We start from the raw sequence: 16,755 nt of genomic DNA on the forward strand, positions 1-16,755 counted from the left end.
TCCCTTCCCTTCCCTTCCCTTCCCTTCCCTTCCCTTCCCGCACCTTCCCTTCCCTTCCCGCACCTTCCCTTCCCTTCCCACACCTTCCCTTCCCTTCCCTTCCCTTCCCTTCCCTTCCCTTCCCTTCCCTTCCCTTCCCTTCCCTTCCCTTCCCTTCCCTTCCCTTCCCGCACCTTCCCTTCCCTTCCCTTCCCTTCCCTTCCCTTCCCTTCCCTTCCCTTCCCTTCCCTTCCCTTCCCTTCCCTTCCCTTCCCTTCCCTTCCCTTCCCGCACCTTCCCTTCCCTTCCCTTCCCTTCCCGCACCTTCCCTTCCCTTCCCGCACCTTCCCTTCCCGCACCTTCCCGCACCTTCCCTTCCCGCACCTTCCCTTCCCGCACCTTCCCGCACCTTCCCTTCCCGCACCTTCCCGCACCTTCCCTTCCCGCACCTTCCCGCACCTTCCCTTCCCGCACCTTCCCGCACCTTCCCTTCCCTTCCCTTCCCTTCCCTTCCCGCACCTTCCCTTCCCTTCCCTTCCCTTCCCTTCCCGCACCTTCCCTTCCCTTCCCGCACCTTCCCTTCCCTTCCCTTCCTTTCCCTTCCCTTCCCGCACCTTCCCTTCCCTTCCCTTCCCTTCCCTTCCCTTCCCTTCCCTTCCCTTCCCTTCCCTTCCCTTCCCTTCCCTTCCCTTCCCTTCCCTTCCCTTCCCTTCCCTTCCCGCACCTTCCCTTCCCTTCCCTTCCCTTCCCTTCCCTTCCCGCACCTTCCCGCACCTTCCCTTCCCGCACCTTCCCGCACCTTCCCGCACCTTCCCGCACCTTCCCGCACCTTCCCTTCCCGCACCTACCCGCACCTTCCCGCACCTTCCCGCACCTTCCCTTCCCTTCCCGCACCTTCCCTTCCCGCACCTTCCCTTCCCGCACCTTCCCTTCCCGCACCTTCCCGCACCTTCCCGCACCTTCCCGCACCTTCCCGCACCTTCCCTTCCCGCACCTTCCCTTCCCGCACCTTCCCTTCCCGCACCTTCCCTTCCCTTCCTTTTCCTTTCCCTCTTTCCTTCAGTCCCAGGCACCACTTTCCATCCAGGCTCCCAGCGTGGAATTCTGTGCCATGGACAGGCTGCATGCCCTGCCCTGGGACATGCCGTGGGCTGGGGTGGCTCAGGCTCGGTCACAGCTCCTGTTTGGTGTTGGGAGGAAGAAACGGGAAGGGAAAAGGTAGTTTTGGTAATTTTAGGAAGTGATTTCAGCAGAGCAGGGGGGAAGGAAAGAGGAAGGAGAAGGGGCAGAGGAAGGAGAAGGGAGAAGAGGAAGAAGAGGAAGGAGAAGAGGAAGGAGAAGAGGAAGGAGAAGGGAGAAGAGGAAGGAGAAGGGAGAAGAGGAAGGAGAAGGGAAAAGGGAAAAGTGGAAGGAGAAGGGAGAAGAGGAAGGAGAAGGGAGAAGAGGAAGGAGAAGGGAGAAGAGGAAGGAGAAGAGGAAGGAGAAGGGAAAAGAGGAAGGAGAAGGGAAAAGAGGAAGGAGAAGGGAGAAGGGAAAGAGGAAGGAGAAGGGAAAGAGGAAGGAGAAGGGAAAAGAGGATGGAGAGGGGAGAAGGAAAAGAGGAAGGAGAAGGGAAAAGAGGAAGGAGAAGGGAAAAGGGAAAAGTGGAAGGAGAAGGGAGAAGAGGAAGGAGAAGGGAGAAGAGGAAGGAGAAGGGAGAAGAGGAAGGAGAAGAGGAAGGAGAAGGGAAAAGAGGAAGGAGAAGGGAAAAGAGGAAGGAGAAGGGAGAAGGGAAAGAGGAAGGAGAAGGGAAAGAGGAAGGAGAAGGGAAAAGAGGATGGAGAGGGGAGAAGGAAAAGAGGAAGGAGAAGGGAAAAGAGGAAGGAGAAGGGAAAAGAGGAAGGAGAAGGGAAAGAGGAAGGAGAAGGGAAAAGAGGGAGGAGAAGGGAAAAGAGGAAGGAGAAGGGAAAGAGGAAGGAGAAGGGAAAGAGGAAGGAGAAGGGAAAGAGGAAGGAGAGGGGAGAAGGGAAAGAGGAAGGAGAAGGGAAAAGAGGAAGGAGAAGGGAAAGAGGAAGGAGAAGGGAAAAGAGGAAGGAGAAGGGAAAAGAGGAAGGAGAAGGGAAAGAGGAAGGAGAAGGGAAAGAGGAAGGAGAAGGGAAAAGAGGAAGGAGAGGGGAGAAGGGAAAGAGGAAGGAGAGGGGAGAAGGGAAAGAGGAAGGAGAAGGGAAAAGGGAAAGAGGAAGGAGAAGGGAAAAGAGGAAGGAGAAGGGAGAAGGGAAAGAGGAAGGAGAAGGGAAAAGAGGAAGGAGAAGGGAAAGAGGAAGGAGAAGGGAAAAGAGGAAGGAGAAGGGAAAGAGGATGGAGAGGGGAGAAGGAAAAGAGGAAGGAGAAGGGAAAGAGGAAGGAGAAGGGAAAAGAGGAAGGAGAAGGGAAAAGAGGAAGGAGAAGGGAAAAGAGGAAGGAGAAGGGAAAGAGGAAGGAGAAGGGAAAGAGGAAGGAGAAGGGAAAAGAGGGAGGAGAAGGGAAAAGAGGAAGGAGAGGGGAGAAGGGAAAGAGGAAGGAGAAGGGAAAAGAGGAAGGAGAGGGGAGAAGGGAAAGAGGAAGGAGAAGGGAAAAGAGGATGGAGAGGGGAGAAGGGAAAAGAGGAAGGAGAAGGGAAAAGAGGAAGGAGAAGGGAAAAGAGGAAGGAGAAGGGAAAAGGGAAAGAGGAAGGAGAAACGAAAAGGGAAAGGGAAGGAAGGGGACGGGTGGGGGAAAGGGAAGGGAAAGAAGGGGAAACGAGAGGAAGGGGAAAGGGAAGAGCGAAGGAGACCGGCGGCCGCGGGCTGGAGCGGCGGGCTGGGCTGGGCTGGGCTGGGCTGGGGCGGGGCGGCGGCAGGATCTGATGGGACGGGATGCGATGGGATGGGATGTGATGGGATGGGACGGGACGAGACGGGATGGGGCGGGGCGGCGGCAGGATCCGATGGGATGGGGCGGGCCCTGCCGCGGCCCCTCCCCGCGGCCCGGCCCGGCTGCGGCAGCGGCTGCGCGGGGCGGTGGGGCTGGCGGCTCCTCCTTCCCTCGTTCATCGCTCCCTTCCCTCGGTCCCTCCCGGCCCCCCTGCGGCAGCGGCCTCGGCCTGGCTGGGCGGCGGCTCCGGCCATGGCTGCGGAGCGCGGGGGGTGCGCGCTGGAGGCCGCGCCGGTGCCGCTGCCGCCCGAGGTGCGGGAGAGCCTGGCCGAGCTGGAGCTGGAGCTGTCAGAGGGTGAGCGGGGCTGTGTGCGGGGCTGGGCCCGGGGCACCGTGCGGGGCTGGGCCCGGGGCACCGTGCGGGGCTGGGCCCGGGGCACCGTGCGGGGCTGGGCCCGGGGCACCGTGCGGGACTGGGCCTGGGACTGTGTGCGGGGCTGGACCCGGGGTTGTGTGCGGGGCTGGGCCGGCCCGGGGCACGGTGCGGAGCTGGGCCGGCCCGGGGCACGGTGCGGGGCTGGGCCGGCCCGGGGCAGAGGAACGGGGACCGGGGAACGAGAACCGGGGACCGGGAAACTGGTGCTGGGAAACTGGGAATGGGATCCCGGAGCGGCTCCACCATCCCTGCGGGCTCGGGACGGGAGCGCTTCCCAAGGGCCAGGCAGCTGGATACTCGCGAAAGACAAATCTTGTTTAGTTTTCATAGCCCTTCCTGGCTGTGGCTGACATCTTAAACCTCTTGCTCTGCATCGCTCGTGAATGTCCAAGGATTTTGTTTGTCCGTGTGTGCACAGGCAGCAATGTGGGGATGTGTTCGCTCCGTTTCTGTAGGACCACAGGATTGCAGGATGGTTTGGCTTGGAACCTTAAAGCTCGTCTTGTTCCACCCCCTGCCATGGGCAGGGACACCTACCACTAGCCCAGGTTGCTCCAGCCTGGCCTTGGACACTTCCAGGAATGGGACAGCCACAGCTTCTCTGGAAAAATCCATTCCAGCACCTCAGCAGCCTCACAGGGAGGAATTCCTTCCCAATATTCCACCTAACCATTCCCTCTGACAGTGGGAAGCCATTCCCAGTGTCCTGTCCTTCCATCTCTTGTCCCAGAACCCTCTCCAGCTCTCCTGGAGCCCCTTTAGGCCCTGAAAGGGGGTCTCAGATCTCCTTGGAGCCTTCCCTTCTCCAGGTGAACATCCCCAGCTCTCCCAGCCTGGCTCCAGAGCAGGGGGATCCAGCCCTGCATTAATGACCGCTTGGTCAGAGGTGGAAAAATTTAATGCCAGGCAAAGGATCACTGTGACCATTCCATGTGTTTTCAGCCCCCAAAAGGAGCTGTCCCTTCCCTTCCACCCCCAGGCTGGTGTTTGGTGGTAACAGCCCTCCCGTGACTGCAGTGGGAGTTACACTTGGTATCGTAGTGAAGGGCTGGGGAAAATGTTTTTGGGTGTTGGTTCCTTGGCATGGCCTGTCCTGCAGTCAGAGGTAACTGAGGCAGCATTTTCTGGGAGCAGATACTGATTTTCCTCCTTGTCAGGCTGCACATGGGAGTAGAAGAGCTAAAACCAGAAGAACTAAAAAGCTGTTAATGCCATCTATGGTCCTGGGAGCATTTCTTCCTCTCCTCAGGTGTTGCAGGATTTAAATTAGCATGTTGAGGTGGGCACAGCTGGGGTTATTTCACACTGTCTGACTCGGGTCATGGTTTGGGAAATGATTCCCAGGTGTGCTGTCCTTGCCTCCAGCCTGGGGAACCGTTCCCGGGTGTGCTGTCCTTGCCTCCAGCCTGGGGAACCGTTCCCGGGTGTGCTGTCCTTGCCTCCAGCCTGGAACCTCTGGAGCAGAGGTGGGGAAGGTGTGGGATGGGTGACTGAGTTGTCCAGGTGGAACTTGTCGCTGCATGTGGGAAGCAGTGCCTGGCATGCCCTGGTGCTTGTGCAAGAGGAATTCCTTGGGCTGTGCTCTGCTGGCACTGTGTGCTTTCCCTTCCCAGCGACTCTGGGCATGGTGGCTCTCAGTTGGTTAAAACTTGGTTGTAACAATGCCAAGGTCATGGGTTCAATCCCCTGTGTGGGCCACTGATTTAAGAGTTGGGCTTGATGATCCTTGTGGGTCCCTTCCAACTCAGAATAGTCTGGGATTCTGTGATTCTTCCCTGTGTTCCTGCTGGCATGTCCTGGTTGGACAGGATTTTCCTCTGCTCTGGCATTCCTGACTGTTTGTTTGTTCAGCTGATGGAGTATTTTTTACCAGTGTGTTAAACCTGTGAAACACCTGTGAAAAACACCTGTGCAAACTGCCCTGGTGTGCTGGGTCTGAGGTGGAAAGTGTATTCCTGTGGAGCTGCTGGATTAATGAAGTGCTTGGATAAAGTGGTAATGGGAGCTCAAATTTCTTGACCAGATTTAGTTTATGAGACTCCTTTTCTGCCTTTCCTCAAAGACTTGAAAGCATTTGCAAGTAGTTCTTCAACACCTGTAAGTACATTGTGTGCTCATGTCCTGCCATTGCTTGAGGTTTGTATGTGCAGCTTTTAATGGCCCCCTCCATCGTTAACGCTCAGAACTTGCTCATGTGGAGAGGAAGGAACAGCAATCTAAGATTTCTTATACCATCAGTTAGAGAAGGTCAGTACTTGGGAGGATGTTCCCATCATCTGAGAGGAAGTGTGAAGGCAGAAAAAGAAAAGAAGAAATGTGAGAGCAAGTTGCTTTCTAATTTATCTGTGTGCTTTGTTAGTTGAAGTGTTGTATGTGCTGTGCTGAGGGAGGAGCAACATCTGTTCTCTTTGATTATCTTATTTTCACCTATAAATAAATAAATCAGCAAGATGATTAATCTTTTCCTTTGACTTTGCCCCAGGTTGTTGTAGCAAAAGTTGGGAACAGCATTTCTGTGTAGATGTGGAGAGGAATAAATGGAGGCACAAACACATCAGGACTTTCTAAAGGCAATCAAAATCCTAAATAAAGCATTTGGCTGAGAAGAGTTTTGGATGGGGATGGAATGCCAGCTCATCTTGAAATTCCAATTGCACTGTTATAGATCCCTCACTTTCCCAAGATCTTGCTCTTCATTGGCATTGATTGTGTCCTTCTAGAAAATTACTAGTTGGGGGTCAAAACATTCCCTTAGAATGATGCTGCTGTGATGCTTTGTTGCATCAACGCTGTCATTTCTTTCTGGTTGGAAAAAATATCAGTGCATCTTATTAAGAAAACTTAAGAGATCTGCCACAACCTTTTTGAGAAACATGGACAATCAGTTGAAAGCCATGCCTTGAAACAGTTTTGGACTGTTCTGTTGTGCAAAAAGCTTCTTATTTTTATTCTTTTCAGAGCTTTCCCAGTTTTTCTGCTGCAGTTTTTTTCCATGGCACTTCGCTATAATTTGCTGGCTTATGGAATGAAATGCATATTTTGGGTAACAGAGAAAACCTTGAGAGATCATGAAGCCCTTTCTGGGCCCAAATAACGCCTGAGGTTCAAAGAGCTCTTTCTGAAGAGAGTAGGGCAACATTTGAGCAGCTTCACTTTTATTCCTCTAAGCCTTGGGGTGTGGAATTGGGGAATTTTTTGCTGGTTATTTGTGCTGGGAGATGCTTTGCTTGTTCCTTGCTTGTCTAAGGGCAAGATACATAGAAATAGTCAAAGATCAGTCTGTGCTGTGTGTCCATGTAGCAAAAAGGACCTGGTGTCAACTTGTGGTGGCTTTTTTTTCTAGAACTGTTGGTCGTGGCAGTGCCCTCAGGGACTTAGAACAACATATATTTCTTTTCTTGGGAATTTTTGATGCTTGTTGCTGTCTGGGTCTGCTCAGACTCAGCCCATTTGGATCTACATTGTAGGGTTTGTGTTCATTAAATGCTGAGGACAGAAAAATGTGTGTGTACAGACTCTGAGGTTGTGTCTGACCAGTGTGGGAATGGTGCAAAACTTCTTTTGTCTGAATTTCTATTCAGCTTTAAACGTTAAAAATGTGCATTTGGGTTTTCTTCTGTTGGCAAGGACTTTATGGGCAGGTCTTATTTTGGACTTGCTGATCTTGGAGGTCTTTTCCAACCTTAATGCTTTATAAGAACTGAGCTGAAGGGAAGTTCTGGCCAGGTGGGGGTTGGTCTCTTCTCCCAGACACTCAGCAATAGGACAAGGGGGCACGATGGGCTCAAGCTCTGCCAGGGGAAATTGAAGTTGGAGAGCAGAAAAAACTTGTTTGCAGAGAGAGTGCTCAGGCATTGGAATGGGCTGCCCAGAGAGGGGGTGGACTCCCCATCCCTGGAGGTTTTTCAACTGAGCTTGGCCATGGCACTGAGTGCCATGATCTGGTAAAGGGACTGGAGTGGGACCAAGGGTTGGACTTGATGATCTCGAAGGTCTCTTCCAACGCAGTCCATTCTGTGATTCTGTGAAACTCTAAACAGATATTTCCTGCTGTTAGTTCATATCTCTCTCATTGTTCCACCAGATGGGCAATGCTGCTGTGAGTGGTTTTATCAAACAGGCTTCAGGATTAGTCCTGAGATAGAAATGTCCTGTCCTGTGCCTTCCCAGCTCAATTATAACCTGATTTCTGGGTTTATTTGGGGTGTTCATTTCCCAGCTCCCACCACATTGCTGCTGGTTGAATTTTAATGTTGACTTTCAAACAATCCAGTTGAGATGGAGAGCTCAATGTGCAGGTTGCTCTGGTTCCAGATGTTCACATCTGGACTGAAAGCTGCCTCTCACATGGTTTAATTCCAGCTTTTATTTCCCATTTAAGAAATGAAGAATTTGTGAGTGAGACAAGGAAGTTTTCCCTGGTTTTTTTGTTGGTTTTTTTTTTTTCGTTTGTTTGTTTTTTTGTTTTCTGTTTTGAGTTTTCCCCCCCTCCTTTGTGGTTTTTGGGGGTTTTTTTTGGCATGTTTTGAGGTATTGCAGGTAATTCCTGAGTAGAATCAAGTATCAGCTATGAAGTATTTCCTGAAAACAATTAAAGGTATTTAATATTTGACATTTTTGGCTACTGCAAATATTCCAGCAAATATGTTTTGTGATAATAATATATTGGGATTTTTTAAATAAATTCATAAAATAATACTTTTTTTTGTCAGAACACCCTTACAAAACCTAAAGGTAGAGCTGAAAAGTTTCAGTGCTTTTCTTACACTGACAGTGTTGATGTGGTACTAAATTTCTGTGTGTGAAATCAGTTGAGGGAGAGAGACAGGCACACACTTCCACGTCTTATTACTTTGGTGATAGAGGGATAGTATTTGGGAGTTTTCTCTGGTCTTAAAGTGGTAATTTTCTGTTCTGGAAGTCTCCTACTCTCATTTTAATCCTTGGAAATGAAGACTGTCAGTGAGAAGAACTGCTGGGCACAGATGGCAGTCTGTGGAACTTGACCTGCAGAGTCTTCCCTGCTCCATTTCTGGGCTCTGCAGCAGAAACTGTTAATTGTGTGCTGGTCCCTGGGACTGCCAAATGCCCAGGGGGGACTGAGGGAGCCCACAGAGCTTTGCTCTCACAGCTCTTGACACCTGCCTGGTGTCCTTCAGCCTCCCTCGTGTCCTTTGGTGTGTCTGTCACTGAAACAGTTCAGAGGGAGGCAGGGTTTGATTTATTTAGTTATTTATTTGTTATAGGACAGTCCTGTGGCTAGAGTATCATAGAATGGATTGGGTTGGAAAAGACCTCCGAGATCATCAAGTCCAACCCTTGGGCCAACTCCAGTCCCTTTACCAGATCATGGCACTCAGTGCCACGGCCAAGCTCAGTTGAAAAACCTCCAGGCATGGGGAATGCAGCCCATTCCAATGCCTGAGCACTCTCTCTGCAAACAAGTTTTTTCTGATCTCCAGCTTCAATTTCCCCTGGCAGAGCTTGAGCCCATCGTGCCCCCTTGTCCTATTGCTGAGTGTCTGGGAGAAGAGACCAACCCCCACCTGGCCAGAACTTCCCTTCAGGCAGTTCCAGACAGTGCTGAGGTCACCTCTGAGCCTCCTCTTCTCCAGGCTAAACACCCCCAGCTCCCTCAGCCTCTCCCCACAGCACTTGTGCTCCAGTCCCTTCTCCAGCCTCGTTGCTCTTCTCTTCTCAGTTGGGTTGGAGGAGACCTCTGAGATTATCAAGTCCAACCCTTGATCCAACCCTACTGTGATCACCAGCCCAGGGCACAGAGTGATCACAGAGTGCCCTGGGCTGGTGATCACAGTAGGGTTGGATCAAGACATGGTGGAATCTCTGCCCCTGGAGGTGTTTAAGAGGACGCTCAGTGCCACATCCAGTCCCCTCTCCAGCCTTGTTGCTCTTCTCTGGCCCTGCTCCAGCCCCCCGATCTCTTGCCTCAACTGAGGGGCCCAGAACTGAACACAGCACTCAAGGTGTGGCCTCCCCAAGGCAGAGTCCAGGGGAAGGGTCACTGACCTGGGCCTTCTGGCCACGCTAGTTTGGATCCAGGCCAGGATCCCCTTGGCCTTCTTGGCCACCTGGGCACACTGTTGGCTCCTGTTGAGCTTCCTGTCCCTCAGTCCCCCTAGGTCCCTCTGCCTGGCTGCTCTCCAGCCACTCTGTGCCCAGCCTGGAGCGCTGCAGGGGGTTGGGGTGGCCAAAGGGCAGGACCTGCACTTGGCCTTGTTGAACTCCATCCCACTGGAGTAGTGACCATTGCAAGCCATTCATGGTTCCCCTACCGAAGGGATTCTTTATTTTCAAGGAATTTTTTTTCCTCAAAAAAGGAGCAGGTGGTCCCTGCTCATTCACCTGTGGGGATGTTGTGCAGCAGAGGTTTTATCCAAACCTCCCCTTGTCTGCAGTAGAATTAATTCATAAACTAGAGCTTTAAGAGGTGGTGGCAGGAAGAGTTCAAAGTCCCCTTAACCTTCTGCATTGGGAGAGTAAAACAAATTGACCCGTTTTCTTTTGTCTTGATGGGCTGAACGATCAGAGCAGATTTTGTTTTTTATTCTCCCCTGCATTTTGGAAAGTAGAGAGAAGCGGTTTAGGGCCTCTTCTTAAGGTCACCTAAAATATCAGCAACCATGTTGGAAAGCAACTGTTGTAGGGGTGGAATAATGGCTTGGTTTTGGTTTCCATCTGTGACACTCCTTCCCTTTCCCTCCCATCCCCACTCCCCCATCAGATTCATTTTCCATCACTGTTACTGTGTTCTCTTTCCCTCCCCCATTTTCTTTCCCACCTTCTGGAATATTGGGAGGATGAACAAGGTGTGTCCAGGCTTAGCTGGGAGCATCTTTACACTTTTTACCCCCAATTATTTCTAATGAAACAACATGAGTGGTAAGGACCTGCAGAAGGACATCCAGGCTTACTCTCTTGTCTGTGGCTTCCAACTTAAGAGTGATGCTGATATATTTAGAGAATAAAAGGACTAAGGGACTAAATCCACTGCCTTTTTATCACTGTGAGGAACCAGAAAATGCCCAACCAGGAGAACTGGGTCATCAACTTGCTTTCCAATCAAAGCAGAATTTCAGACTCCTCCAGTTGGGGCTTTTTTGGTTGTGTTTTGGATTTCTGATGCAGTTCACCAGTGTTTTGATTTAATCTCTTCCCTGTGTTTGAGTAGAAATCTTGGGGTTATTTTATATGCTGCTTTGTCAAGGAACAAGAACAAGAGTGTGATGGCAACCTGTACTTCAAGAAAACTAAATGAAATACTTTTTTTTCAAGGTGTTCTTGTGCAAAAGTTTTCCTTAAAACCCTTAATGCACTTATGGAGTGAATAAACCTTTATAAAATTCCCCACTGTCCTGTGTCCCACCTCCCTGTCTTTCCCCCATACCTAAATCAAGCTCTCTTAGTCTTGAGAACACAAAATGACTCTTTTTTTGCCATTTGCTACTTAAAATGCTGTTGGGGTGGGGTTTTTTTGTTTTTTTTTTTTTTGTTTTTTTTTAAGGAATAAACTGTTCTTCTGAAATGTCATTTCATTGAGGAAGGGCTGTGGCATCTTCTGTTACTGGAAAAAAAGCTTTTTTTAATTATGCAAAGAGACAAAACATGTCAGTCTCTCTGATTACGTGGCAGGCATTTGATTATTAAGAACCTGGGTATTTACCTTGGAATAAGGATCAAAATATTTGGCAGTTTCTTGGCACAAGGAAACAAAACCTGGTGTGATCACCTGAGTTTTTTAATTGCAGACAGAAATTAGAATTATTTAGGCTGGAAAAGACCTCTGAGGTGATGGAGTCCAGTAGGAAAATTGAGTGTTTGGTTGAAGAAAAATCAATTCTGCAATGCCAAACTCAGGAGACCAAGTTGAAATGTGTGGTTGTGTCATTAAAGCTTCCGAAACTTAATTGTCTCCTTCTACCACTTTGACAAATCCAGGGATTTTTGTGGTTGTTCTCCTGTGTTGAAGGTTGTGCAATTTCCAGTTCAGTGAAGAAGGAAGCAGCTCTTCATCTTCTGGGTCAAACATTACCTTATTTTGATTATCTCTGTGTCTATCCCTTGAAGAACTTGGAGAGCCCTTGAATCTGGTTGGGCCTCAGCCCTTCACCAGCAGGGATTTCTTGTTCAGTGTTCCACTGGTGTCTGACAAAAGTCTGCCCTGTCTAGAATTTGTTATTTTTGGACACTGAAAAGAAACTTTTAAATGATACTGTGATATTATGAAGGTAGATGTAGAATCATAGAATTGATTGGGTTGGAAAAGCCCTCCGAGATCATCAAGTTCAACCCTTGGTCCAACTCCAGTCCCTTTACCAGATCATGGCACTCAGTGCCACGGCCAAGCTCAGCTGAAAAACCTCCAGGAATGGGGAATCCACCCCCTCTCTGGGCAGCCCATTCCAATGCCTGATTACTCATCATGTAAATCATCTCTTTTTCTGGTTTTTATTTAATTCCCTGTGGCTAAAATTTTATTTTTCTTCCTTTTCCCTAGTACAGCCAGATGGCTTCAGAGCTGGATTGGGTTGAGGGCAGAAGGATGAAGGAGGGTGCCAATATTTCAACTTTGCTGCAAGATGAATCCATCCCCAAAATACATTTTATGGCATCTGCCTGAATCCATCCATATGGCTCTTCCTTCACTCTGTCCTGGATCCAGCCTGGAATCATCCAGAGACCTTCCTGCTTGTAGCAGTGCTTTGTCTTCTTAGAACCTGAAATATAAAAGCTCCCATAGATCAGGATATCTTCATGTCCCTCAGGTCTGGGATTCACCCCATGCAGTGAAAATCCCAATCAACTCAGTGTTTGATCCAGTGGGGTTTGGGAAGGAATTTGTTTCTGGAGAAATGGAAGCTTGTTCTGGGAGGTGCTTTGTGTGTCTCTGGGGTGCTTCAGTTCCATCCACATCAGCTCCTGTTGTCCAACCAGAATTTAATAACAGAATTTAATAATCTGTCGAAGTCCCACACTGTGAGATTCCCACCATACATTTAAGGAATAGGAAGTGTTAAAATGCTGGAAGGTGGTTGCCAAGGGAGCCTCAGACAGGTGATGGGACAGCACAGGGTCAGGAAGAGGGAAAATGTTTGGTTGCAGTTACATGTTGTCTGACAAAACTACTGAAGTTTCATTTGAGAATTGGGTGGGGTTTGGATTGGGTGGGGTTTGGATTGGGTGGCGTCTCGGTTGATTGGGTGGCATTTCCATTTGGTGGATTTTTCATTTTGTAGAATTTGGTGGCAATTACTTCATTTTGCAAAGAACATTGGCTGTTTTCTGGGATGGGAGCTCAGTAAAGGTTTTTCCTTATGTTTTGCTTTCAGAAAAGGGATTTGAAGACCCTGAGATGAGCTCAGTTGGTTAAAACTTGACTGTAACAATGCCAAGGTCATGGGTTCAATCCCCCCTGTGGGCCATTGACTTAAGAGTTGGACTTGATGATCCTTGTGGGTCCCTCCCAGCTCAGAATAGTCTGGGATTCTGTGTACAGTGCTGGTGAAAACCCACAAGATTTTTTTGGAGGCTTTACCTTTCCTTAGTGAGTATTTGTAAATAGTGAGGTGAATTAATAGCCACTTGATGCCTAATTTTGAGCTGTGCCCCAGGATGTGTTGGCACAGTTTGAGCAGCTCAGTGACCTGACTCGTGGCCGGAGTGTCCAACAAGCAAAATAAAGAGACATTCTGAAAATGAGATGATTCCCAGGGGTGGGTGAATGACTCAGGGGGTACTGATGGCATCAAAATTGGGTTCATCACATGAAGGAGGTTCTCAATGACCTTTATAAGGGAGACTGTGAATTTCTAAACTTAAATTATTTTACAGTCATCACTGGGTATCCTATTTGGGAGAATGTAGTTGGGATTAATTTAAATAGGGATATTTCCATAAGCACAAGACCAGAGGGACTGAACTGCCCCACTCCACACACCACCCCCCCCAAAAAAAAATTATACTGACATTGCCACCTTCAGCCCATAAACCGGGTGATAAAACAGCAACTCTTGCAGGTTCGTGGATTTGTAGATATTTTTAATAGCAGTGAAGAAATACGTGTTTAATGGAATGACACAATAGCATTGATGTTCGTGGTAAATGCAAATTACAGCAAATTATTACACTGATGTTCATGGTTGGATTTTAGGACTAAGGAAACTTATAAAAGAAATTTTATAGGAATTGGTGTTACTCCTTTGAGACTCATCTTTGGGTTTTTGGACTTCTTCATCCATATGAGTGACCTATTTGGTTTCAAGCATATAGCATAGAATGGATTGGGTTGGAAAAGACCTCCGAGATCATCAAGTCCAACCCTTGGGCCAACTCCAGTCCCTTTACCAGATCCTGGCACTCAGTGCCATGGCCAGACTCAGTTGAAAAACCTCCAGGGATGGGGAATCCACCCCCTCTCTGGGCAGCCCATTCCAATGCCTGAGCACTCTCTATGCAAAGAAGTTTTTTCTGCTCTCCAACTTCAATTTCCCCTGGCAGAGCTTGAGCCCATCGTGCCCCCTTGTCGTATTGCTGAGTGCCTGGGAGAAGAGACCAACCCCCACCTGGCCAGAACTTCCCTTCAGGGAGTTATCCACACTCCACATTCTGAGTAAATCTGGATTCAGGATCAGGTGAATTTTCATACCATGACATGTCTGAGTGAGACACGAGACTGTCTTGTCTATAAACAGATTATCTGTTTCAGGGTTAAAAGGTTGCTACAGGTGGTGACTCGTCCACAACACCTCCATCCGTGACCTTCTGTTTGTGTTCTCTGTGCTGGTTTAAGGGTGAACCTGCAGGAGAAACAAACCCAACACAAAAGAGATTATAAGGCAGAGTTACAATTTAATAACAATATTACAATAAATGCAATGGCACAAAGAGAAATTGGTTTTAACCCCCAAACCCAGCAGTCTAATCCAGCCCCCTAGGGCACAAACACAGTGGGGTTTGGTGGCCCCTGTGCTGAGCCCCACGTGGTTCCCCCAAGTCCAAAGGAAAAGGAAGGGACAAACCTGTTGGTACAGATGATGGCGCAGTCTGGTGGCGAGTGGTGGGCTCCTCCTGTCGAGGGTCTGCTCCTCCTCTGGATCCCATGAGTGGTCCCAGAAGTCCCCAACCCCCAGGATTCCATCCCCTCAGGTGCAGGTGGGAGCCCCCAGTGCCTCCCCCAGGGCAGGGAGTTCCACACTGGGGGATCTGACTCTGGGAGTCAGGGAGGATTTTGGAATCGTTGCTGGCCCATGAGCAGAGCTGAGCCCTCAGGTGGGTGTGGAGGTGCCAAGGACTCCCTGCAGGGCAGTTCTCCCATCTCCTCTGCCAGGCTTCTTTCCCAGCCAGCTCCCAGCCTGAGTGGTCAGGTGTGTCCTGGGCAGCTGCTGCCAATGGGCCATTGGGAACAGTTGGTGGGCAATGAATGGAGGGTGGAGAATCCACAGCTTTGGTCACACCCACACTGTGATAAACTGGTCCCACCTGCTGAACTGGTACATGCTCCTACATCCTGAAGACTTGGGAAAAACATTAAGCCCCAAAATCCAAACCTCTTCAATGTTCTGTTCACTGAACAATGTGTCCTCAGTGCACTGGATGAGTCAGAGCTTTGCTGCCAAATAAATGTAGTCATGTAGATTTTCCCAGCTCTTGCACACAGGGGACTGTGTTGGGCTGAATGGACGAGCTTGAGGCTGATATTTTAATTTTTGTTGGCCTGTGTTTGTCTCTGTAGCTGTAATTGTTTGTCTGAGGTGGCATTTTGGGCACTCAGAGTGGTACCAATTGCACTGGTGGCATTTTTGTGCTGGTCTTTACTGTTAAAGCATCAAATATGTGAATTTCCCAAATATGTGAACTCTCCCAAGTTCCCAGGTGAATACAGTTTTAAGGGAATTGCTTGTAATCTTTTTATTTTAATAGACTGATTCCAAGTGATTAAGTGATTAGTAATTACTTAATGGTGCTCAGTGTTAAGGAGCTGTGGAAGAGCCTGATGGGAAATGAACTGTTTGGTGTCAACACCTTTGTTGTTTCACCAATTTTTAACTTGAAATTAAGGTTTGTTTGGCAGGTTGTAATACCCAGAGTAGTTTTATTTTACATAACTGGAAGCAAGGGAGATAAAAAAAAATTATCACAGGACATAAAAAATCATCACAGTATGACCTGCTGAGGCTGAAAGAGCAACAACTTTATCAAGGGCAAATGAATTCTAAAAAATATTGAAACAGAATAACCCAATCACAGAGCAACTTAATGGTATGGCAGTAACAGTGGAATTACAAATTATATTAATGTAATAATTAAAATTTATAATATTTTAGTATTATTTGCACTGTAATGCTCATTATAATAATACAATGAATTGCCTGGTGTAGTGGAAGATGTTTCTGTCAATAGGAGGAGGTTGAAATTAGAATTAGAGCTTTAAGGTCCCTTTCAACCCAAACCATTCTGTGATTCCATAAATGTGACCACCCCCAAACTGGCAATATTTTTAATAGCTTTCCCAGGTTTGGCTCAGTTGTAGACACTTTGTATGTCTCATGTAATTGAGAATTTAATGCAATTTTTACTTTGCAGTAGGAGAAGGAAAGGTAAATAACCAAGTGGCCTGGTAAGGACATTTAGAGGCACTTTTGTAGCTTGAGCATAAATGCTGGTAAAGAGTTTTGTAACAATATGATAACACTTTATTTTAAAAAGTTATTTTCTGCATTCACCATCAAATGTGGATAAGGATCAAGGGATGCAGGGCAGAATCCACCTTAATGTGCATGTTTTGGGAAGCAGCCATTGCAAAGTTTGGGAAAAAGTTTCAGGAAAAATGGATGAGTTTTGGTGCTGCCAAACTGTCCCTTCCAGTTTATTGTGATGTTGGTAACTGAGGGTGTTTTGCTGCCAAAGGGTATTTGTTTCTCAGAGCTTTGATTATTTATCACTGCATGGGATGTTCTGGAAACACCTTTGTTGTGTTTTGTGCTGGAGTTGGGTCACTTTTTCTCCCTGACCAGCATTTAAAAATTATTCCTGCATTCCAGACTTGATGCAGTAAAGATGCATTTCACAAATAATGTTTTGACGAACCTGACTTTATGGAAATTACTGCTAATTAGCCCCTCCTTGGGAGCTGTGTGTTCCATTGAGCCTCAACCAGCTGCTGGCTGAGCACATGAGATGCAGCCCCAAACCTGCCTTTCCTTTGGCTCTGAGCAGATAAATGAGGACAAGCTGCAGTGGGCAGAAATCCTGGAATGGCTCAGGTGGGAAAGGACCACAGGGGGTTCATCTGGTCCCACTTCCCTGCCCAAAATTTGGTCCCTGCTGTTCAGGGGGAGCTCCAGCTCACAAGAAAATGCACTTAATATTAGTGTTGCAGCTAGAAATGAATTGTAAATAACTTTATTTGCAAGTGCTGGGGCTTCCCAAGGATGCAGACACTGAACTGTTCT

General features: G+C 48.5%; 1 protein-coding gene across 3 annotated transcripts in view; it reads left to right on the forward strand.

Moving 5' to 3' along the window:
* Positions 1–2,986: 2,986 nt before the first annotated feature.
* Positions 2,987–16,755, forward strand: part of DIP2A (disco interacting protein 2 homolog A) — a 113,511-nt gene continuing 99,742 nt past the window's right edge. For all 3 annotated transcript variants that reach the window (XM_071562896.1, XM_071562897.1, XM_071562898.1), the window contains exon 1: positions 2,987–3,205. In XM_071562896.1, coding sequence (XP_071418997.1) covers positions 3,103–3,205 — 103 coding nt within the window. In that variant the 5' untranslated portion in view covers positions 2,987–3,102. The remainder of the gene's footprint in view (positions 3,206–16,755) is intronic.

This window comes from Pithys albifrons, chromosome 8 (assembly GCF_047495875.1).
Source record: "Pithys albifrons albifrons isolate INPA30051 chromosome 8, PitAlb_v1, whole genome shotgun sequence".
Classification (NCBI taxonomy): domain Eukaryota; kingdom Metazoa; phylum Chordata; class Aves; order Passeriformes; family Thamnophilidae; genus Pithys; species Pithys albifrons.